Source organism: Melanerpes formicivorus, unplaced genomic scaffold (assembly GCF_026170545.1).
Source record: "Melanerpes formicivorus ecotype bairdi unplaced genomic scaffold, bMelFor1.0.p_v2 SCAF_2, whole genome shotgun sequence".
NCBI lineage: Eukaryota > Metazoa > Chordata > Aves > Piciformes > Picidae > Melanerpes > Melanerpes formicivorus.
Window position 1 is genome coordinate 33,582,334 of NW_027142354.1, and position 25,748 is coordinate 33,608,081.

Below are 25,748 nucleotides of genomic sequence, written 5' to 3' on the forward strand. Positions count from 1 at the left end.
AGAGGATGCATCTGAAAGTGATCACTCTGTGATGCAAGCACAGACCAAGTGACAAAACAAATTTTTTTCTGAAGTTCACTTTGCATCCCATGAGAAAAACCTCTTTCCTATCCCTTCAGTTTACATGGTAATAGATTTTGCTCTTTCTGAAGGCCTGTTCTTTTAATATCTCCTTTCATATAGAAACTTGAATAATAACTTGCAAGAAAAAGAAGGATGATTTGTATGTTGTGGAATAGGAAACCAAAACCGTCTAGAGAGATGGCACTCATGGATGTGTACTAGCAACTGGATCTTGTGGAGTAGTTGCCTTATATAATAAGGATTTTTTTTCCACAGGACATTTAAATGCAAAAATGTATCAAGGTCTGTGAAAACAGGCAGCTGTGCAGATGAGGGTACAGGGAGAAAATGGCAATGTAGATTATCCTTTTTAGACACTGGAGAACACCCCACCTTCCCTAGGGGAGATAGTAAAAAGAAATACTTTGAGAAAATCTTCAGGCAGAGACTGTGAATTCTTTAGACTCCAGAGTTCATCTGAAACCTGAGCAAGTAGAAGACTAGGATTTGTTTACTCTGTTGCTCATAAAAGCAGTTGTTTCATTTCACTTTTTTTTCCTGCTTTGATAGCACACTGGAGGCTGGACAAGGCTGAACATAAAAGAAAAACATTGTATTGTAATCACAGAAGAGTTTCAGATCTGTTGTACTTTGTACTAGACTTATATTTTAGCTAGGAATTTTCATGTTTGATAACCCTAGTGCTGGCCAGAATGTTGGGTCAATGGCCATGAAAGGGAGTTTTGAAGGAAGGACAGTTTGATATTCAGGTTTCAGGTTGGTTTTGTAGCAGGTTGGAAAACACACCTGGAGAAGAAGAGGCTTTTCAATAGTCTTGCCAGCCTTGAGCCTACCTGGCAGAGCAGTGACACTGGTTTGCTGTCCTGTGCAGGTGTGCAAAGCAGTGAGTGAGAGGGCAAGCAGGAACCCTTCCTAAGTGTGGGACATGGGATGTCTGAGCTTTGCAGCTTGTTTTCAATGTGGTGTAACATCTGAAGTCTTTTTCAACAAAGACAGCCTTTTGGGTTGGCCAGCAGATGAATCTCTTTATTCTAATTTCTTGTGTGAATTAGATCCTCTCTCCTTGGTCAGCAGTGTTGCAGTTATCTACCTGTTGCTAGACTTAAATCTCCGGGGTGGAGAGTTTTCAGTGGAAGTTGCATGCCTTGGAAGTAGGCTCAGTGTAGCCCAGCACTTTGGCCTTCCTCAAAGTAATTTACAAAGCTTTTCTCATAAATAAGTCTGTCAGAAGATGTGGAGGGGTTCTGAGTGTATCATCTCTGATACTTTACTTTTCAGAGTGATCCCCTGTATCAGCAAGTAATTCCTGTACTGTTTTGAACAACTTGTGTTTGTGTATGAGTACAACCAGGCATTTTATACAAATTAAATAAAAAATAAATCTTCGCTATCTTCCGTATCTCTAGCAGTAACCCATGGCCCAGAAATTAATAAGACTTCATTTTCTTATAACCCCATCTCCTGTTTGCATTTGGTCCTGCAGCAGTGAAACCATAATTCTGTTTTGATGTGTTTGAGAATGGTATAATTTTTCACATGTCAGCAGATTTATGATGGAATAAACTCAGGATTATTACTTCAGTGCAGGAGAACATGAAGGAGGAGCTGAGGTATAAGGGAGAATAGAGCCGTTCACAGATACATCTTTATTGCATAATAAACACAAAGAAATGCAAAGGTTTTCAATCTCATCTTTTGTAATATCTCCTTTCTGTATAGGTCTGTTCTAGTGTGGATGTTCTCTTAAGGAACACTTTTGAATGAAAGATAGGAGACAAAGGTTCTGAGCTCTGCAAAGATAGATTTTATTTTAATACATAGTGTCAAGAGCGTTGGACCTTTCCTGATTTGCGGTCACAGATCCACTGTGCTGTAATGGATATGGCACTGTAGATATGCTCATTTCAGGTCAGGCAACCTTGTCCACTTTATTTATGATTATTATTAACAGAAATGCTAGCTGTCAGACACGATCAACATGAATCAGCCCAAGGCCCCTGTAAGAAGGAGCTATAAAGAGACTTTAAGAGAATCACCAGCAGCCCTGTCAGATCTCACAATTACTTTGAAAGTTCTGACACATTGGAGAGACATCATTTTTTTCTTGAGACTAAAATCATGTCTTTCCATGCTCTTAAGTGCTTTATTTGTGAGTGTAGTTGCTTTTGCCCTGGATGTCATACAAGAAGCACCAGACCTACATTGACAGCTTTTGAAAGATAAAGGATAAAGCTAGTTCATATCCTTCAGTGTTAATCTTAGGTTAAATTTTGGAGTCTGTCTGGGTACCTGTGCAGTTCACAGACAGCCTATGTGTACAAAATTACAAGGTTGTGGTTTGTTTGGGGTTTTTTTTTTCTTTTAATTGCCTCTTGTGTTCTGGTATCTCTGGAAAAATCATATGTTTACACCATGAAGCACATCAAGCACCTGAAGCTAACCTATTAATTCAATAAACATTCCAATGTTTCTAGCATTTAACATAGTTCATACAATATCATGTCAGTGTCTGTTTCCCCAAAGTGAATGCTTATGGCAGACAGGGAGCTATTTAGCCCTGATCTCGTCTGTATGTTTCAAAGCTTTGTACAACTGCTATTCAGTTCACCCTGTGGTGTAGGTATTATTCCAGACCCCATTTTACAGATGGAGAAGTGAAGGCAGAGAAGTTTATTGACTTGTCCAATGCCTACAAATAAGTGAGAGCCAGACTGAGGGTTAAATTACTGGTACCCTTGACTTCTAACCTCAGCCCCAACTTAATTGCCCCATACCTTCCTCTGCCCTTGCTGAGCAGTGGAGAGGAGGATTTAATTTGTGATTTTTCTTTCTGGGGAAGGTCCTTTCCCCCTCTCCACACACAAGCATCTGTGCAACTATGTTGTCTCTGATTTCTTTGCTCACTGGATAATCTTTTCTTTGTAAGAACCAATTGGTGTCTAAGCCATATTTCTGACACTGGCTCTAGGCTCCTCCCCATGAGGTAGGCAGTGCTGCCTTGAGCAGGGCACTGAAGTGTCAGGGCATAGTTTGTTCAGTCGTCTCTAGCACCAGTTATGTATTACTTTTTAATTCCTCAGATATTTCAAGTGCGTTGCCCCGGTGTGGATCCATTGAAAGGCAATTGCAAGGGTGCTTTTATAATATGTGTTTCAGTATGTGGTCTGGAAGTGAATTCCAGCTGAACTCCCTTATACCAAAGCCTTTTTTTGTGTCCTGGGAACACAACAGGTATGAGAGGGAGGCAGTCAGGCAGGCTGGCAGATTAGGACTTGCGAGATCGATGTTGTATTCTCTGCTGTGCCACTGGTTCTCTGTATCACCTTGGGCAACTCATGTAGTATCTGTGTCTTCTAGTTACAGGCTTATAAAACTACATAATGGTGGTGTGAAAAAAGTAATAGCAGGATCCATAGATCAGAAGTGTTACCTACCTGCTTTTTGCTCTTCTCCTTTGATTTTTAGCATCTTTTCCCAAGTTTAGTTTGAATGTATGTGGGCATCACTTTAAAACAATTTTCAGTGCAAAACATGGCAGAATGATTTCAGAAAAACAGCTTTGGTGCTGGCTCCATGTCCAACCCACTGTGAGCTAACAGCAAAGCAAGGGTCCAGGCTCTAATGAGATTTACTCAGTAAAGCCAAGTCCTGTTTGCATTCTTGTGTAATGTGCATGAATGCCTTGTTTCTGCCTTTTACCACCCTCCCAGCAGGTTTTGTTTACTGGATCCTGTCCTGTACAATGTTTCAAAGCTGCCTATAAGGAGACTTTCTCTGTGGACAGAACAAGAGGGGCTCTGAGACAGTTAATTATAGACAAAGCTTTTCATGGAGACCACAGAGCTCATCCTGTTCCTTTTAGGAATAGGGTTGGGCGCCTAAGACAGTCCCTATCCCATGTCACATCTAGTTAGATGAGACTAGATGTCACATCTGGTTAGATGGGACAGACCTTCTGCTGAGGAGTTCTTTGATTTTTCTAGTTGAGACATTTTTGGAGCTAAGTCTAATCCTAGAGTTCTGCTGTGGCTGGGACCAGGGCTGGGGCTGGCAAGGGTGAAACACTCGGGACAGCTCTCTGGGCCCAAGCAGGTGTAAGGAACAGCAGTTGTGCAGAAGTTGTAATGCACTGTTGGAGACCACTTCCTCTTGGCTGATAGGCACAGACCCACTCACCAGCATAACAACCCATGACATGGTCATGAGATTAAGATGTGAAAAGGAAGGATACAGGCAAAGGGATGAGGCTTAGCATCAAAACCCCTTACCTTTAAAGTGCTTTCAAGATGGGTCAGTTGGTGCCAGTTCAGCCTTCCTGAATGTTGAGTATGAGTGTGCATCAGAAAACAAAAATCTAAGGGATGCTAATGAAAGTAAGGCCAAGTAGAAACAAGACTAGGCAAAAATTAAGCTTTCCTGAAGTTCAAACCTATTCCCTGGGATGGAGTTGTGTATCTCTGCTTTTGGCAGTTCAGGATGGGATAGGTGTGAGTGTATGTCTGTGTGTGTTTGCACACACATATTAATCTTCTGAATTAAAGATTCCTGCTGCAGCATTTTACAGCTTTTGCAGTAAAATTTCATGACTCATTGTGGCTCTTTTAGCGCCAAAGCAGAGCAAATTGCTACATTTGAACACTAATAAAAAGACAGAATGTTAAGACATTGCAATAATTATCTACAATTAGAGTCCATTTTCTTCTCTTTTGTGCTCTGGTTTCCACTGATGGGATAGTCTTAAAGATGGGGATTTAGAAAGAAAAGACATTCCTGGAAAGCCCTGAAAACTACATTAGAACATATTCACTCTCCGGAAGCATCTATCCCTGCTATGAAAGCAGCAGAAAAAGCCAGAGGCTGAATCCGCAGGCTGTAAATTATGAAAGCCATCTCCAACCAATATTGCAAAGCATCATGTTTTGAAATGTGGCCAAAATTATAATGATGAAACAAAATACCAATGAAAAGAGTCTGAGCTTTTGTTGTTGAATCCAAGTGAAAAGGAATTTGGTTCTTGTTTAAACTGCCTAAGCCACGGTGTGGGGAGCTGAGAATTGCCTTTTGTTTCACAAAGCCTTAGGGCATCACCAGCGTTTCTACTTTAACTTGCTTACAAGTGATGGTAGCTAATTGATATCCTGCATTATATATTTACTGTGACAAAGGATGTTTAGTATTATGCAGGAAAAAGCTGTTTGCATGCAATCGACTACTTTATGCATGTGACTGCTGACTGGACAGCTCTGGGGGGAGCAGAGGGAGGGGAAGTGTTGCCTTCAGCTCTAGGTTTTTTTGTTCATTAAAACAGCAGCATTGATTTTCCCAGGTCAAAGCCAGGCCATTTCATGCAGCAAATCTGTGTTGAAAGGGATCAGAGTAATCATTTTTTACACGCTTGACTACTGCATGCCCGCACTGAGCTTTCAGCCACATGAACATAGGAATGATTTAATAGAGGAAATGGCAGCAGGCTATTGTGCACGGTGAAGACTCCATGGAACATGCATGACTGAATCGCACATCATTAGGCTGGGTGTAAATAAAACCTGCTCCTGACACTGCCACAGAATTAGCTCACTGGAATGCCTCCACTACTGTCCTGTTGGGAGCTAACACTGTCTGCTGAGCCCCTTCCCCCTCCAGCCTTTGCTGCCCAAGTGACTGGCACAGGTAGTTAGTGGAGCATTGCAGTAACCAGCTCCCCAAATAATGCCACAATGCTGGCAAATACCTGTTAAATCAAAATTCAGTGCAAATGGATGTAAATGTTTAGAAGATACTGTGGTCATGTTTTGCTGAGGACTGTGGGTGCTGAAAACTCACCCCCTGTGAGGTACATCTTCCCTGGAGTGACTCCCAGATTACTTGTCAACTTGCCACACTGCAAGACAGCTGCTTCCTGATCCAGTTTGAGCAGTGCTAATTCACCAGCTCTAAACTGCCCTGAAAAGCTCCTTTTAAAACGAAGCAGTAATTCAGGAAGCAAAGTTAAGAAATTAACTGGGTGGATAGGCTGTACCTCGGCATGTTTCTTATACCAGTACTTAAGCAACATATCTAGCATAGGTATGAATGGAACATTCTAAACAAGGGTTGCTTTATGCCTGTGTACAAGAAGCAGTGATTTCTAGCCTCAAGTGCCCTTGTTCTTATTGATTCACAACAACAGGATTACACATAAGTTAACACAGAATATGGCTTTAATTTTTTACATTGAGGTGGACATAGAAGATTTTCTTCTGCATAATGAATTCTGTTTTGTATTCCAGATATTCAGGTGAAACATGGTCCTTTTTATGTAATCTTAGTTGCCAGGATGAGTGAATGTTGTTTAGGTTTTGTGGCAATATATGCTTGAGTATTTTGGGTCTTGTAGTACTGCCCTCAGGATGGACACCCAAAATATCTCTGGTAAAGTCGTTTCTACACCATCAGAGGGGCCTTCCACTTGAAAGCATTGGCACTGTCTTCAGTAATCAGGAGGGGAAATGTGCAAACTATGAAAATCTGAGGAGTGAATAGCTGTGTGGTATGCAATGGGGAGAGTGCACTATAAAATAAACCAGGAGAAAGGAGGTCAAAGGAACGGGGAGGAGTTGGTTCAGTCATGGACAATTGCCCATGAGGGCAGATCCCATTAGGAAATTGGAATGAGAGAAGTCAGCATTGTTTTTTCAGCTCAGACAAAGCAGGAGCCTGTTGTCAGACAGTGAGGAGCAGCAGGAGGAACAGGACAGATAATCTCTACTAGTAAGCAAACAGTTTGATGCCACATTTGAGACTGGTATTACTGCTACTGGAAGCACAATATTTCTTGGAAATGAAGCCAGAAAAACATTGGTGGGAGCTTAGAGGTACTGCTTTACTTAGCCAGCATTATTTCTTGTAATCATCTTGAGTGGAAAAAATAAAATGCTGAAGTACAGGTTTTGTACAGAAAGGCAGTTTTACCTCCCATAACACTAATTTGCGCTGAGGAGTAGCTTTGGCTCCACATCCTGCGTTTGAGCACAGACTATAAGCTTTGGAAATTATGATATATTAAATTGCAGTTTCGTTTTCTGTTTGAAACACCTTGACATTTCTGGGGCATTAGTGTTGCATCCCATTCAGATATAGTCTGCTTTGAAGAGATATGCATCAGTCTTCTTTTCATGAAGATTTTTTTTTTTTCACAGAAAAGATGCTCAGTACAGAATGTGTTCTTGGAAAGAGAGAAACACTCCAAAAGATGCAGTACTTCAGCAAAACCAAATCTCTCAGGGTTTCTGCCCTGGTCAACACATACTTTTACAAGCACACATCCTTATGCAGGAGGGCAATTTTGCCAAGGTCTATCAGTCTTCTGTCCTTAAAGTTCCCCTTGTGTACCTAGCTGTCTTGGTCTGTGTTTCTAATATCTTGAGGCTTCTCTGGGCTTATCTTTGCTGAAGTATGTTGTAGTTTCAGTGGCACTGTTCAGTTAGATCTACTCTTAAACTGCATGATTTCACTGCTGTGTTACTCCCTTTATTGTAATTTTAACCTGACAGCAAGTTATACGTGGGAAAACAATGTGCCCTTGTGGCCAAGGGAACCAAAGGCATCCTGGGGTGCATTAAGAAAAGCATGTCCAGCAGGTCTAGGGAGGTTCTCCTCCCCCTCTGCTCTGCCCTGGTGAGACCACACCTGGAATACTGCATCCAGTTTTGGGCTCCCCTGTAACAAACATTTGGGCAGCTCACCAGAGGCCGAGGCAGGGAGTGCTAGCAAGGGCTCTCCACTTGTTGCCCTGAAGCAAGCCAAGGACGAAGCACTGGGACACCCCAAGGGAATCAAGGGGGATTCACCTAACAGGGTGACTCGGCCAGCCCAGCTGAAGTGCCTCTATGCAAATGCACACAGCTTGGGCAACAAACAGGATGAATGAAGGGCCACTGCACTGCTGGAATGCTATGACATGGTGACTATTACTGAAACGTGGTGGGATGATTCCCACAACTGGAATGTAGGGATAGATGGGTACATGCTCTTTAGAAAGCATAGGCAGGGGAAGAGGGGAGGAGATGTTGCTCTCTATATCAGTGACCAGCTGGAGTCAGTGGAGCTCCATCTGGGCAAGGATGATGAGCTGATTGAGAGCATATGGGTAAAAATTAAGGGGAAGGCAGGGAAAGGTGATGTTACTGTAGGGGTCTGCTACAGGCCACCTGACCAGCAGAACCAAGCAGATGAAGCACTCCACAGGCAAATAGAATTAGCTTCGTGTTCACAGGCCCTGGTCCTTGTTGGGGATTTCAACCACCCTGACATCTGCTGGAGGGACAACACAGCTAGGTACCATCATTCCAGGATGTTCCTGGAATGCATAGATGATAACTTCCTCCTCCAAATGGTAGAGGAACCAACGAGAAAAGGTGCTATGCTGGACCTTGTTCTCACCAATAGGGAAGGGCTGGTGACCAATGTGAGGCTCAGGGATAACCTTGGCTGCAGTAACCATGAAGCAATAGATTTTGAGATCTTCAGGGCAACTAGGAGGATATATCCCAAGCTTGCCACCCTGGATTTTAGGCATGCAGACTTTGATCACTTCAGGGATCTGCTAGCCAAAGGATCGTGGGACAAAGCCCTAGAGGGAAGAGGGGCCAGGACAGCTGGTCAGTGTTCAAGGATCACTTTGTCCATGTCCAGGAGCAAAGTATATCCACAAAGAGGAAAGCAGGAAAGAATGCTGGGAGACTGCCTGGATGAGCAAGGAGCTTCTGGACATGGTGGCACACAAAAAGAAACTATAAGGAGTGGAAGGAAGGACAGCTGGAATGGGGGGCATATAAGGAAGCTGCCTGAGCAGCAAGAGATCTGGTTAGAAAACCTAAAGCTGAGTTAGAATTAAATATAGCCAGGGAGATCAAGGGAAACAGCAAAAATTCCTCTAGGTATATTAATGGTAAAAAGAAGACTAGGGAAGGTGTGGGCCCCCTCAGAAAGGAAACAAGTGAGCTGGCAATGAGGGGCATGGAGAAGGCTGATGTTCTCAATGACTTTTTTACCTCAGTCTTCACTGACAAGGGCTCCAGCCACACTCCCAGAATAATGGAAGATAATGGCAGGGGCTGGAAGAAGGAGCTGCCCATTGTGAGTGATGATCAGGTTCATGACCATCTGAAGAACCTTAAAGTGTTCAAGTCCATGGGACCCGATGGGATACACCCATGGGTGCTGAGGGAACTGGCAGATGAGGTTGCTAGGCCACTCTCCATCATATTCCAAAAGTCCTGGCAGTCTGGGGAGGTCCCCAGTGACTGGAAAAGGGGAAACATAACCCCCATGTTCCAAAAGGGAGAGAAGGATGACCCAGGGAACTATAGGCCAGTCAGTCTCACCTCTGAGCCCAGTGAGATCATGGAGCAGATCCTCCTGGAGGCAGTGCTGAGGCAGAAGAATAATGAAGAGGTGATTGGGTACAATCATCACAGCTTCACCAAGGACAAATCCTGCCTGACAAACCTGATGGCCTTCTATGACAGGGTCACAACATTAATAGATGAAGGTCAAGCAACTGATGTTGTTTACCTAGACCTGAGCAAAGCCTTCAACACTGTCCCACACCACATCCTGGTCTCCAAGCTGGTGCAGTATGGGTTTGATGGATGGACCATTCAGTGGATAAAGAACTGGCTTGATAGCTGCACCCAAAGAGTGGCTGTGAATGGGTCCATGTCCAAGTATAGGGCAGTGACAAGTGGAGTCTCTCAGGGATCAGTACTGGGAGCACTCTTGTTTAACATCTTTGTTGGTGCCATGGACAGTGGCAGTGAGCACACCCTCAGCAAGTTTGCTGATGACACCAAGCTGTGTGGTGCAGCAGACATGCTGGAGGGAAGGGATGCCATCCAGAGGAACCTTGACATAGGACAAGGAACAACAGGTACAAGCTAGAGTACAGGAGGTTCCACCTCAACATGAGGACACACTTCTTAACGGTGAGGTTGACAGCACTGGAACAGGCTGCCCAGAGAGGTGATGGAGTCTCCTTGTCTGGAGACTTTCAAAACCTGTGTGTATGCATTTCTGTGCAGCCTGCTCTAGGTGATCCTACTTTGGGAAGCACAGGTCAGACTCAATGATCTCCAGAAGTTCCTTCCATCCCCTACCATTCTGTGATTCTGTGAACAAGTCTTAACTGCAAGGCAGAGCAACAGATCTGCTGCAAAGGCTTAGATTGTAGTCTGTGCATTTTCAGGGCTGATTATTCATACTCAAACTAGACTCAAGAGTGTGAATAAGTTCAGACTAAATGAAAAGCATATCCTTCAAGATATTCGGCAATGGCATGTTGCTCTACATGCTGTATGATCATAAATGAAACTCATTATTCTGTCTTAGGCTCAATTTACTGAGTTTCAGATTGATTTTTGGTGTATCTGTATATATAGTCTTAATTATTTTTTTTTTTAATGAAGGAATGAATCCTATTTTGTGTGGCAGAAAGGTCAGCCAGTTTGCCAAGGTGCTGGGCACGGAGCTGGTGTCCCAGCTGGTGGGACAGAGGCAGGAGGGACCTGCTGAGAGCTGTTCCTACTGAGCTCCCCCAGTTGCCCACTGTTCTTGTGGGGAAATAGAGGAGTGATGAGATGCAATTCCTACAAAGCGTTTTATTTATTATACAGCACAATTTATGAGATCCTAACCCCATCAAGTGCTCCCAATAAATTTGAGATTTCAGATGGGTATTTTGTATGCAAATAGAAAACTGTATTCATTTTATCAATGTAATTGTTGTGTCTGCTTGTGGATATGGGTGAGCAAGCCATCAACTGCTTTGTGATACTCAACCCAAAGCTTTTCTTTGGCTGTATCTCCTTACTGATCTCAATTAAGTTGAAATCAGAAAAAACAGAGGGAGAGGTCAGTGGCAGGAGTTTCCTGTCAACACACTATTATTTTCTGTACCTGGGCTAATAAGCAGCCTATTAATCAGCATATGTTTATAATACACTAGATTCAACTTTGACTCACTGCAAAGATTCAGATCTTTCATTTAATTTCTCCACAAAGTGTTTTAAATTTCAGATAAATCTGCTTGAGTCATCATTCAAGGCTCAGATTAGAAGACATCCCTCTTTCTTTTCTATTTTCTCCTATGGAGGTGCACCAGGTGCAATGGGGCAGGGAGACCAGTGTGGGCAGCCCTCATGTCCCATAGGAGTCCGTGAGTGGAGGGCAGCAAGTCTGCCTGCCTCAAGTGGATTTGCCCTACCACATGGCCACCAGTGTGCCAAAAGCTGACAGTCTCACTTTACACTGATAACCCACAGGCTATCCAGGCAGAAGCTCTGGCTAAAAGTTCATGTTAGAGTTTCTTTTGTTGCTACTGTACTGCCTTTTCTTTGAGGGGTAAGAGCTATGATCTGGACCCTCAGCTCGAAGCCCTCCTTCTAGACCACAGGCTTTTTTTCTCATTGAGCCAAATGAAGATGAATGAGAACTAAAGGCAAAAACACTTACCATCATCCCTGTATTTCATATCCTAGTGACATCTACTTTGCTTTTCTCCAAATAACAGCCTCACATGGCAAAGTGAATTGGAGTGCTAAGAGGATGATTGGTGGATGTGTATGTCTCTCCTATGAAGAGAAACTGAGAGATCTGGGGCTGTTTAGACTTGAGAAGACTGAGAGGGGATCTTATCAATGTGTACAAATATTTGTGGGGTGGATGTCAACATGAAGGTGTCAATCTCTTTTGGTGGTGCCCAGTGATAGGACAAGGAACAATAGGTACAAGCTAGAACACAGGAGGTTCCACCTCAACAGGAGGAGACACTTCTTAACGGTGAGGGTGAGAGAGCGCTGGAACAGGCTGCCCAGAGAGGTGGTAGAGTCTCCTTGTCTGGAGACTTTCAAAACCTGTGTGTATGCATTCCTGTGCAGTCTGCCCTAGGTGATCCTGCTTTGGCAGCTGGGTTGGATCTCTGGTGGTGGCTTCCAACACCCAACATTCTGTGATACCCAGAGTGTCTCACAGCTGGGCTTTGGGTATGGTCAGAGAGGCAGTTCTTCCAGTAGGGATGGTGTAAAAGCACTCTGTTACACAAGAAGGTGATGTTGATGGCCACAGTTGGGAAAAAAAGGAAAAAAAGGAAAAAAATTTAAACATCACAGAAAAAGTCACTAACTTGCTCATAGATCAGGCATGCATAGAAGAGTTGGACGGAAAGAATTTCTAGTATGCATATCTGCTTCTTTGAAATGCTAGAGCTAGTCAGTAGGCATGGCATGAAAGATGTGGCCATCATGCAAGATGCAGAGTAAAAAGAGCAGCACTTAGCTGCATTACACAGGAAGTCAAATCTGATGCTTGCAAGTATTGCTATCTCTGAAAGTGGATGAGCAGCAAAGGTAGGAAAGAGATTACTTTGACACTCAGACAGCATTTGAAAGACTGCTCCGGTGACGCAGCATGACTAACAGCCTAAAAAGTACTTTTTTCCAGTTTTTAATGCCTAAATCCTTTTGGACTTGAGTGATGCGAGGGATGTACTCAGCACCCTTCAAATCTAAGCAAGGGGAGAGCTTGTTTCCCAGGAGGGGCTGAGCAGTATCTCTTCCTGTGTGTAATAACATTTAATACTCCCCAGCCCTGTCTCTGCTCCCTTCAAGTATGCAGCTGCTCTCAACATTTGGTTGCTTTTCTCCAGCATCAGTGACAAGGGCCACACTTCATATTGCAGTTTGTTGGCTGTGTCTGTCTCATTGGTGTTACTTTTTAGCTATGATAATGGGTCAGATCATGCTTTTCCTTTCATCAAGCTGACATGCTTCTCTTGATCAGGCAGTTTAACCTACAGATGAACTGACACTACATTCAAGGTAAATGAATGCTGACACTGAGTTCCACAGGTCTAAAATAACCCCTACTTGCTGGTATTTGTAAGGCCTCATTTTTTCTCTGGTCCTTTGTTGGCACGTGTGTATACACTGAACAATGGAATCAGTCACAAACTCTGGGAAGTTTAGGGTATGTATGCCCTCTGAGAATCAAATCCTGAAGTCAAGCACCAATGAACATAGGAGGATCTGACACATGGTGAGTGGATCATAGAATCACAGAATCAACCAGGTTGGAAGAGACCTCCAATATCAACAACATATCGCAGCTGCAGCTTGCCTCAATTTCCATGTCTTCCCTGGGTTTTCGTTCCATTTTCTTCTGTGTGTATGGAGGCTGAATACATATATGGGTTTTAGACGTCTCTGCAGAAGTAGCAGGAAGGGGAGGCAATAACTGACACTAAATGGCACTTTCTGCATTTGCAGGTTCACAGAGACGAAGGCTTATTCCTGCTTTATCACTTGATACAGCTTCCCCGGCAAGGAAGCCTGCCAACAGCCCCGGGGTCCGCTGGGTGGATGGGCCCCTGCGAAGTGGGCAAAGGGGCTTGGGAGAGCCCTTCGAGATCAAAGTTTATGAGATAGATGATGTGGAGAGGCTCCAACGACGACGAGGTGGGGATAGCAAGGTGAGTGCAATCCATGTGATGTCTCCCTCCTACTGGAGGGTGTAAAAGGGGGAACTAAGGCATTCAGATTATGCAGTCAGAAATGTACAGTATTGTATATGGTTATTTTAACAGGCAGCAAAACCTATTATGTCATTTAAAAGTAGCTATGATTCAAGGCATGAGTTTTTCCATAACACCTAACAGATAATGGTATCTTGCAATTCTTTCCCCCTTTGCTTATAGTTTTGGTGGTTCCTGTGCTCCAACATCTTGTCACATCTGTCAAGGCAGCAAGGGTGCCTCAAGTGCTTTAATGGCATTGTTTTCAGGATAGGCAATGTCTTTTCTCTAACAATGTTGTTCTTGCCAACCTCAGGCCTTCAAGGCAACCAGCAACAGAACAAGAGGATAGTCTCAAGCTGTGCAGGTGGGAGTTTAGGCTTGATCTTACTTCTTCACAGAAAGAGTGATTTGCCATTGGAATGGGCTGCCCAGGGAGGTGTTTAAGAAAAGCCTGGATGAGGCATTTAGTGCTATGGTCTAGTTGATTATTTAGGGTTGGGTGATTGATTGGACTTGCTGATCTTGGAGGTCTCTTCCAACCTAGCTGATTCTGTGATTCTGTGAAATATATCAGGGAGGTATGACTGGGAAGAGTGCTTGAGGGTGGTAGAATAGGACCAGTTTTAAAATTACTGTGGATATAAACTTCATTATTTGAAGACATCTTTTGTTCCTAGCCACTGTCACTTGGTTAGGCTGTTTGTGGTGGTGTTCTCTGATATGATTTAGTACAGAGAAGGAGGTCACTTGCTGAGGTGAGATCTCACCCACTCATCATATTCATCCACAGGGCAAAAGGCAGAATAGTGTGGAAATCTTAACAAAGGGTTGAAGTAGGATAGTCGTGGTGTTGGGAATGCTCCCACACTAGCAAGGGTAGCAAAACAGTCACCGTTGGCTCCTTTAATACACATCTTGATGGTTGCCACCCCTCAGAAGTCATGCAAGGTCAGGCTGGATGTCTCCAGACAACACTGCACCCTGTGCAGCTACTGTGCCCCATGCTTCTTTATTAATGATTGTGAATTAGCAGAGCTTCTTATGACACATGTCCTTTATTTAAGGATGTTTTAAATTTGATATTGCTACCAGTTCTCGTATTTTATAATATGACTATTGCATTTGTTATGTACCAAGCAGGAATTGTATTTAGGATTTTAATACAGCAAGCCATGGATTTCCTTCTCTCAAGAGCTTAGATTTTTGTTAGCCAGAATTCTGGTGGCAAAACCCAGAAATGTTTTGCTACAGTTAACCTGATTTCAGGATGCTGCCTGTTATTAATTATTATGGTTTATTATTAGTTATGATTGCAAAGTCTCCAAAGCTCATGGATGGAATATATAAAAACCAAACAAAAGCAATAAAAATAAAACAGTTGGTGGATGAGTTCCTGCAGTGATCCATACGCTTCCAGACTAAGTGTCTCATTGTCTGTATTAGTGATTGGAAGGCCATTTGACTGAGTGAATCTGGGTATTCTTTCTCGTCTTTACCTAATTCCTTCCCTACTCCTTTTTCCTGATTGGCAGGAGGTAATATGTTTCAATGCCAAGCTGAAAATCCTGGAGCATCGCCAGCAGAGAATTGCTGAGGTCAAGGCCAAGTATGAGTGGTTAATGAGAGAACTGGAGGTGACAAAACAGTACCTGATGCTGGATCCTAATAAATGGCTCAGTGAATGTAAGGATATTGTTTTATTGTGTGGAATCATAGGTGTCCTTTGGTTTATGTGGGTGAGGGGTGGGAATGACACACACACACATATGACAGAGGAGAGCAGATATGTTTGCTAAGAATTAGATGTGAATTCGATGTGTTTGTGAACCAATAAAAACGAACCAACATGTGACCTAAGGGTAGGTTTTTAGATTGACTGTACGTCTACAACTGGTCCCTGTAATTCTTATTAAATGTTGACAGTAGAACTGAACAATCCTTTGTGCCTGAGAGCTGAATGTTGAAATAGTGTGGTGTTGTACTGGTGAATATTGCCATTGGTAGATTAACGTTCACACGTTTCAGTCCACAGCTCCTGAAAATGAGATATTTCTTTTTGGCCTCAGATCACTCAGATATATGAGCAATATTATAAATCTCTTCTTCTACCACAAAATAACACTCTGGAGCAAACTTTTCCCTTGACACCAGTGGGCTTACAAGAAAAATGAATTTAGCCTATTTTTTTTTAATATAGATGTGTAAAGTTCAGAGAGCTTAAAGGGCATTCAAATGAAGAAGGGCCTCAGTACCTCAAAGGAAAAAACCCTAAAGAGTAATGCAGTAATTGTACAACAATTTTTAGCACTAGCAAGCAAATAGGTTTGGGAAAACAAGTTTTGAAATTTATTTAGAGTAATTACAGATGGCAAAAGAAGGTTGGCTGGTGTGTTCTAAAGCATCCTAACTGTTTGGGGGTTTTTGACAGCTGCTGTAAGTTAACACTAGATTAGTGTAGCTGTCAAAACAACCAAGGATATGTTTCAGGAATGCTATTAAGGAATAAAGGAAAAAAAAATACAGATTTAAAGGGAGCAGGTAATTTGCTATACATTGTGATCCACCTTCTGTGTGATGCCTTTGCTTCTGGTTGTGATTATGATAAATGCAAAATGTCTCAAAGATGGCACACATCTCGGGGACCTGATAAGATGAGAAGTGCTGGCTCAGACATCTCACAATCAGCTTCCACAGAAGCCGTTGGTCTCTGACAGCATATGGGCACCTACATTGGACTAACTGATGTGTATGCTTTCCCTTACCCTCTAGTCTAGTGAGAATCACATGGAATAAGGAGAGATGCAAGGAACAAGGAATTTGGAAGGTTTTTTTCTATCTCCAAGATAGAGCACCTATTTAAATCTCTTTCTGGTCAGCAGAATGTGTAAGAGTCAGTATATGCTTGGAATTCAACATTTGACCAAGGATGTTGGAGTGTGGCAAAAGGCATCTGTAGTCCTGGAGTGGATGACAGAGCATATCACTCGAGAAAGCATCTAAAGCAATCTTAACAGTATTTTTCACTCTCAGCCAGCCACTGTGCCATTTTTATGGCCATTGAACAGTAAAGGCAAATTTCACTGACAACAGCAAGCCACAGATGATGTTGTATACAGTACTGATGGGTTTGACTACTTGAGTGTCTGCCCCAATAACCATCACTGGGTTTTGCCTGCTTTTACTATTTGTGTATTTTCTTTTCAACAGTTGATCTGGAGCAGGTATTTGATCTGGATTCTTTGGAATATTTGGAGGCCCTAGAATGTGTGACTGAGCGTTTGGAAAACCGTGTCAACTTCTGCAAGGCCCATCTCATGATGATCACCTGTTTCGACATCACCTCTAGACGCCGATAAAGGATGAACCTCAAGAGAATTTCAGTGTGCATCTCTGCCATCCTCCTTTTCCCTTTTGAATAGCATCCCAAAGACAACAGTATGAGGATGAATGTTGGAGTCAAGTCTCAACTGTGTGTATGAGAGATTTGCTATGCTATACAGAAGAGTAGTATTAAAAAAACATGACAGTACAAGCATGAAAAATGAAGATACAAGGTCATTGATTCTCTTAGCCTAAAACAGCACTTTGAGGAACCTTTGAAGACATGTCTGTAAATAAGAACTGTTGGCAGAAGACTTCTTTCCTTGCATTAGCTTAGGGAGGAGGAGAGGTGGTTGTAGGACTTCCATTGAGAGGTTCATTAAAAGAAAACCTGTCCAGAAAAACTGTTTAAGTGCCTTGCAAATCTTTATTATCCAAACATTTATGTTCATACTTTGTTGTGTACAGATGGTGCTAGTCAAGAAAAGAAAAAGGAAAAAAAAAACCAACACATTTTGAAATGTATTTACAGCTTGTTTTTCTCTTGGTGTTTTCTCCTATTTCAGACTTGCTGTTTCTAAGTAACTTGTGTTTGTAGAGAGGTTTCCTAATCAGTACAACATATGAATAAATGTTAACTGTCTTTTCTTATTACCAGAGTAAGGCCACTCAAAGAGAAATTCAACTTTCCCAGGTCACACAAAAAGTATTTCTAGCAGTAAGGTTTGCTTATATATTCTTCTGTACTATTTTATATCCTGGAGGACACAGTAATTTTGCCAGCTTGTAGGTTCTGCAGCATGTGAGAAAGAGGAGATGTGGTGATACCATGAAATATCTTTTTCATGCAATCCAGCACCCATAACTTGTTTTCTTTTTCATGTATTTTTAGCTTCAAGCTAGCTAGAGTTATCAAAGAAGGAGCATTTTTATCCCAACTCCTTTTTGTGGTGCTATTAACTTGCTGGAAAATTACTCTTTAGGCTGAGGGCTCCCATGCTTATCAGTCCAAAAATGAGTGTTTTATTCTGCCTTTCTTGAGGCTGACTGATAAAATTTAGCTTCACCTCTTTTTGACATACATCACTGCAAAACATTCTGAGCAGCTTTTGGTTGCTGACCCAGTCTGTCCATAGCTACAGACTAAGAAGCGCAGACTCTGCTCAGCTCAGCACATCTGGAATAAATGGGAGTCATGATCAAGTGGATATAACACTTCAGACATGTTTACTATGGTATTTTCCTTATCAACCGTCCTGCACTGAAGCCATGGCAAAATGCACATTGACATCAAAAGGACAAGGACCTGCATCTCAGTGCATGTTCAGAAGTTCTACTTTGCCTCATTATCTACAAAATACTATGTGGGGAAGAACATCCTTTGTGTTTCTTAGAGAAATGTGTGAAATCTGTGTTTTAATTAGGGGCGAACATGATGAATTCTTTTGTTGATTTAGGTTTCTTCTATATTGAAATAAGCCCATTCACAAAAATTGCTCTCACAGTCACTTGGCACTTCCCTCCTGTTGCTTGTGAAAAAATAAGAGCATTAGTTAACATACAGTCAATCTGCATTGATTTTCTGCTGTAATTAAATGCAGCTCTTCTTTTACCTGCACCTTCTTATTAATGGCATCTTACAATATCCCAAGCAGCAAGTCCCAATAGAAAAATAACCTTTCAAAAATACTGACATATTTTGCAGTGGTTAGCTCAAAACAAAACAAAACAACCAGACAAAAGCTTTTTTTTTTTTAAGGTACAAATAACTTCAATACTTTAAAACTTGTAATAACAAATCTCATTAATTCTTTTAACCTTGCCACTAGATTTAGTGAAGATACTTCTTACATTCTGTAGGATTATTTGCTGGGAAAAAAGATCCTATATGAAAATGTCTTTGTAGTCTATTTCACATCATTATCCTATCATGAAGCTCATATTCCAAGTATTAAAGACATAGATCTGATACCTCTTCCCTTCTCTCTAAAGGCAAAAAAACCCAAAAGACTCTGAAAAAAAACCCAAACCAACTAGACAATTGGATTTACCTAATTTTTCCTCTCTTTGTAATGATTTCAGTAGCATTTGTTACATATGGGTTCTGTTGAGTCCATCTCTTCTCTGTGGAGCCCCATGACTTCAGTACAGCTCCACAGAACTATGGGAATGGCCCCAGCAGTTTTGTGCTGGATGAAGCCTTGGGATATGAAGTGCATCTCCCTTTCTGGGCTTAGTCTTGTGGAGCTCTACATACACAGTGCCAGGTCACATACACAGAGACTAGGGACATTCTGAGCCAGCTCTCATCTCTTGCTTGCCTGTGGCCCTAGGTAGGCCTGTATCACTCACACTTGTCACACCATGCTAGGCCTGTCTCCCAAGCCATGCCCCCACATTCAAGACAGACAACCTCCCACACACCCTGCCCCCCTGCCAATTTGTGCACATGAAGTTAAATGTTGCTTTCTTTAAGCTTAAGCATAGCTGACGATGTTTTTCTTGGAGGGTAGTCACTGGGTAATTGGAACTCATTGCCCTTCCTCTGCTGAAAACAAGCAGCCCAAAATGGGCATGTTTGGCTCCTTAGGGACCTGCTCTGAGACGGTAAATAGAAAGTAAAATCAAACACACTCTTGACAGAAAGAAAGTTAAACCCTAGAGAATGGTGCATGTGCAGAGCACATTATTAACAAGAGATGCCTTCTCACATAGTCTGGGACTTCTGTGGAAGTTTGCTCTGCTTATCACAATCAACCAAAGCTAATTCCTGAAATTGAATGGATTATGCTAACGCTGGATTTGGGATAGTAAAAATTAAGTACTAACTGACCAGAGTCGCAGTCTTTGCAAATACTTTATTTCTGAGAACTTTAATTACAGTAGTTGTTAGTGCTTCCATTATATACTAATATTCATATCCTAAAACCCATACTCACCTTCTCTTTTTTGACTTTCTGTCAGTGCATTTCAGAATTTGCCACCATATATTTAGGAATTCTTGTGACTTAATGCATAAAAGGGAATAAAAATTGATGGGGATTCTGCATCTATGAAATGTTTCTTGTTGAAAATAGCATTTTACTTCAGAATTAATAGTATTATTTGATTCGATGTTAGAAAATTCTTCACCATGAGGGTCATGAGACATTGGAACAGGTTGCCCAGGGAGGTGGTAGAAGCCCCATCCCTGGAGGTTTTTAAGGCCAGGTTGGATGTGGCTCTGAGCAGCCTGATCTAGTGTGAGGTGTCCCTGCCCATGGCAGTGGGGTTGGAACTAGATCATCCTTGAAGTCCCTTCCAATCCTGACAATCCTATGATTATACTTCAAGTATTTGCAAAACAGGCATTTCAAAGCATCAGAACCTTCTTATGAAATTGATCCCAGTCTACACTAGCCAGCATTTTACCAATGACGCATGCACTTCTGCAAGTCATCCTGGAAGTTCCATTCTTTAAGCAGTTGCCAGCATTCTAGTTTTACACTGAGTTTTTGAAAGGCATCAAGTTGCCCAAACCACATAAGAGCAACATGAATGTAATGATTAAGCATCTGCATATTCAGAAATCAATCTTATTTCCCTGGGACAGCTTTAGTAGGAGATAGCATTGTTAACATAATTAGGTGTGAAGATTAATTTTTCATTTGCATGTGTACCAGGAGATCACAGTTCTTCATTGCTGGGTTTTGTAATGGCTGAAGAATACCACCAGTGCTCTGCATATGCTCATCTTGGCATATGTGAACTTTATTTATACAAGGAGTCTATCTTGCTGTATTGCCACAAGTTCAAGTGAAACATTAGAATGGAAAGTTTGTCAGCAACCTGGAGTCTGACATCCTGCTAGCCCACATGAGATTTGTAGCCAGCAGGAAGCCTTGTGTCACACGCCCACCAACTCTGGGTGCTGAGTCACTTCATATCCTAGAGTGTATGGCAAAGGCCTAATTCATGGAGCATTTGTCATAATGACGTACCTTCTCTTCTTCTGTGCATGCCCTCTATTTGCCTCAAAATTATTCCCTGTCAATTCATTCTCATCTAAGGAGTCTAAAGTATTATTTCACAGAAAGGTGGAAGCAAACCAGTGCTCATGACCTCCTTTCTTAGGTATTTGCCAGGCCTATTCTCATCTCACCTGAGGCACAATAGCATTAAGAGTTGGGAGAGTTATAGCAGTTGAGAGGAAAATCAAAGTACATCCACCTGCCATTTCTTTGGGTATTTGCTGTGCTGCTAGTTACCTGTTTGAAGAATATGCTCCTCTTTCCTACTGGATAGCCTCTGTTTTGCATGAGGGCCATTCACAGGGATATTGCTCAACATCTGCTGGCATTGATCCAGTCTTGGAAGACTCCTGCTACCATACAATGTAACTTCTAAAACCTGCAGCTCCATGTAGTAATAATAGCTGCTAAAGAGCGATGGCATGGTCCTCTGACGTGAAGCAAGCTAAGTGAGAGCAGCAGATAATGTACAGGAAAGGACAAAGGTAATTTTTCCTTTCATCTTTGGACATGGCTATTATAGAGGCAGAATGCACATCAAGTCCCAGGCTTGCTCACAGGGTAGACTCAGTGCATCTTGAAGTGATGTTATTTTCTCTCTTTTTTTTTATTCATCTGTCTTGATAATATGGCTTGTCTTAAAATAGTGACTATCACTGCTGGCATGGAATTAAAATTTTAGGGCAGCTGAAGGATGTACACAAAAATCACTTATTACAAATGCTTGTGATTTTGTTGCATCTTCTGTTTTTTTTTCCTGAGGTAGAAGTCATCATAAAAATAAAGTATATATACATGGAGACAAATGTTTATGTTCACAGCCCGAGATAGAATCCCCATACACACTACTGTGGGGAAGTAGTATAGCTGTTCACAAATGGCAACAACATCACTTCCCCTTCCTCCTTCAAGGAGAAGTACTTTTAAAACCTTTGTCCTTGCACTCACCAGTGTGCAGTTGACTTATGCCACACTATGGGGAAAACTTCTGATTGAAACACTTTTGAAGTTTTTTTTAAAGGTCCTTTCTTCCTCCTGTTCTTCAGCCAAGTTGCTGCAGTTGCCATGTAGAGCCTGTCATTGAAATCTAAATCTAAAGGAACTACTCTATATTTCACGGTGTCATGGGTTGAAGGGAAGGTATTTTGCAATCACAGGTGTTAAATACAACAATTTCTGCATATATATGAGGCATGCAGCATAGTTACATCAGTTGAAAACCTGGACTCAGCTGTCTATGAGATAAAGCTTTCTGAGATTTCTGTCTAGCTCTAATAGCTTTAAAATTGTAACTAGTAGAACAGAACAAACACTATTTTCATAAGCCAGTGATTTGAGCAACCCCCTGATGCCAGATCATGTAGGAGGGACAGTTGTACAGCATTAGGGATGCACCAGCTCACTGCAGAGATCAAAGCATTTTTATCACTGAAAACAGATAGTAGTGAATGATGACCATACAGAGAGGCACTATTTCTCAGATCCAGTGATGAATAACATACCTTGCGTAATCCTGATGTCTCCACAGTCTTTGTTTTGTTACTCCACTGTATTTTGTATTGACAATACCCAGCAGTTTTTGGAGGCACAAGGCTGGCTATCACAAGATTTGCAACACATTGCCAAGTAAGTATGGCAAATAAAACTGTGAATGATTTGTCGGTGCAAAGTTAATAATCTCTATCTCTTGCATTTATTGTGCAGCCATTCCAGGGTTATCTGAGCTTGCATGCCTGCTCTTGGAAATAATAAACCATTTTATTATTGTCTTTATCTTTTTATCTTTTCTTCTCCTAACTCCACTGAAGTCAATATGGATTTTGCCACCAGCTTCATAGACAGCAGACTTGTTCTCACTCATGTGATGTTTTGAAGCTCACAAAGGGCATGATGATTCTGTAAAGAATGGAGGTGCCGAAAGTTTTAAAACATCAGATCCATTTCAACCCAAATGCCTCCTGGGCAGGAAATAAACCACAACCCAAACCATCTTACTTTGAGTGGTCCTACTTAAGTATTGAGCAAACTTTATAATTATGGTAATAAATTGGTGCTTGAGGCAGTTTCAGCTATATTACATATTCTTGATATACTATAGATATGGATGTATTCACCCTCTGTATTGTATATGTATGTGTGAGTATTTGCATATCGCACACATACATATATGTTTTATGTATGCAGAGATCCTAACTTTTCTAAGTTTTACTTCTTTCCCTCCCGTAGCTGAAACTGCTGGTTACTAACATCCACATCATATTCTGTGTGTGAAGGATATAATTTATTTGTCAACTCAGGATGTTCTTGTTTTATAGAGTTGCTTGTATTTTATAATTTATTTACACACCATGGTTGGAAATGAGTATCTAAGTGCTATACATTGAAGTGTATGTTTGCTAAATCCATTTCACTCTGTCCGTGGCTATGTTCTTTCGCATTATAACAGTGGTATAAAATTGTAAGGTTGAGACAAATCGATGACTATAGAACTTATGCTGGTTCCACCAGTGGGCAATTTGAGAAGAGGATGCATCAGTAGTAGATATATATATATATATTTTATCAACTAAATTTTATGAAGAAAAAAAAAAAGAAGAAAAATAAAGGAAAGATAAAGAAGGAACAGCATAAGGACAAGTTCAAAATGTGGAACGTCACAGCCATTTGTAAGTTGGTCAACAAATGCATTGAGCCTTTTGCCATTAAAATTGTAAATTTATTGTTTGCTGGCTAAAAAGAAAAAAATAACCCTTTTGTGGTATCTGAGGTGTGAATCATTGTCAAAAATATGATGTTTGGGAAAAAAATATCAAACTATAGTGGCATTAAATGTTTACTTTTATCTTACCAATATATCTGCCTCCTCCATCTGACTATTTCACTTTGGATGACAGCATTTATGAGATGCAGAGGAGGTGCTTCTGACCCAGGGGAGAATGTACTGTTATAATAGTGAAAGTGAGCAATATCAAGTCTGAAAACAAAATAAATAAAGGGGTTCTACCAAGCAAATATTGCTGAGAAAGAAATTCACCAGAAACCAGTAAAGAATTGCATAGTTTAGTAGCAGTGACAGAAATATTACAACCAACCATACCACCATTAACTTCTCCTCTGCTGTTATCCATAAGCAGAAAGAAAACACAGTCCTGGGGCCTGAACTGGTCAAACCTTTACATGAGCTGGTTATTCATACCTGCCTCCCTGTGTGAGCTGGGATTGCTTCATCTGTATCTGTGAGGAAGGGAAAACTCTGAAGAAAAAAAAATTGATGAAAATGTGTTTATAGGTATAATTTTTTGGTCATCTCCAGCGACTGTGTCAGTTTTCCCTTGGCCACCATGCAGGTATATAACACAATGCAAGAGTTAAAAGAGTGTGTCCATTACTAAAGAGATGCTCCTCTCTCACAGAGGCAATGGTAGAAGGTTCAGCTGATACCTGAGCTTTTGGTAAGTTGTGCACAATATCTGCTTGCCTTTGGCTCACATTTGTGGTGTTCCCTGTTGATAATTAAAAGAGCACCTAACTTGCAGGGAGAGATGTGAATTACATGTGTTCCTTGACACAAGTAAGCCTTGATAAAGGCACTGTGCACGTCCCAATGGAAGAAAACAGGTCTTCTTGTGGGGATGTGAAAAAAGGAAACTTTAAAATCTATAAGACATGTCACGTGATTCCTTCATATGGCCCTGTTTTAGGAGGTGCATGCTAGCATCCTACCTATTGAAACATTTGGTTGACAGTCTGGTGTGCACTTAATATAGTGGTTTTTCTTGTTTCTATACCAGCTCAGTGGCACAGACAGCAGTTGCAGTGGTAAGGCCTGGAGTCAGAGGCAAAGTCTGGCATGTAATAAGATGGCGTGGAGTAGGGGGAGAAGGGAGTGTCTCCTCTCCCAGCAGCAAACCCTATGACTCCAGCACCATCCTAGCTGTTGCCCCTGGGCCAGTGAATTTGCATGCTGGTGCTTTCCCACAGTAGCTCTAAATGAAGATAAATGGCCAGTTATTTCATCTGTGGGCTGTTCAGAATAGCTCTGATTTGTTCTAAAGAGCTAAAAGGCTTATTGCCTATTTTTGAGGTAATTTATCTTCATTGCTGTTATCATGCAGCTACATCAGTATTACAGAGCCTGAAGTGCCTTACAGTGACAAAACCAAAGAAAAATGGGTTAGTGCAAGTCCTAGACTCTATCTAAGACAGAACTGATGGTGAGGATCTCTATATGAGTTGAAAACAAAATCAAATCACTTTTGGCCAGTTCTGAAGACTTACAGACCTTGATGATGCACACCTCCAGTTTGAGACATAAAGGCAAGGAAAGGTTTCAAATGCAGAACAAGAGTCAGGGCTCACACCTAGGAAAAGGCTGGTGTCTTTATGAGGCCCGCTTGAAGTTCTTGGCACCTCTTGTAAAGTAATGCCCCAGCTATGACTAAGAATTATCTTGTCTTTAAAACCAGTATCTGGTCAGGCTAAAAAACAGGAGAGGGTTTAGTGTGGGAATGTGAAAGCCTCCATCTCCTTCTGGAGTCCTGAACAAGCCCTTGAGCTAATGACAAACAAAGAAAAGAGAAAGTAGTTGCTAAAGCTGTCCCACATCTACTGGGAGACCACTGGGTCTCCTGGGACCTCACTGTCATTTTGGTGGGCCACACTAACTACCTGGAAACATCTAAAAATGGAGGGGAGCAAGAAAATTTTTGTCACGGTGTTTCAGATGGATACAAAAATCAATGTTTAGTTCCTCTAGAAAAAGGCCATCTGTGAGTGGATTTTTT

The 25,748-nt window shown here is 41.7% G+C and overlaps 1 protein-coding gene across 1 annotated transcript in view; it reads left to right on the forward strand.

Moving 5' to 3' along the window:
* Positions 1-23,993, forward strand: part of KIF26B (kinesin family member 26B) — a 329,942-nt gene extending 305,949 nt beyond the window's left edge. The window contains exons 13-15 of the mRNA XM_068155679.1: positions 13,386-13,588; positions 15,166-15,316; positions 16,841-23,993. Coding sequence (XP_068011780.1) covers positions 13,386-13,588; positions 15,166-15,316; positions 16,841-16,989 — 503 coding nt within the window. The 3' untranslated portion in view covers positions 16,990-23,993. The remainder of the gene's footprint in view (positions 1-13,385; positions 13,589-15,165; positions 15,317-16,840) is intronic.
* Positions 23,994-25,748: the final 1,755 nt, after the last annotated feature.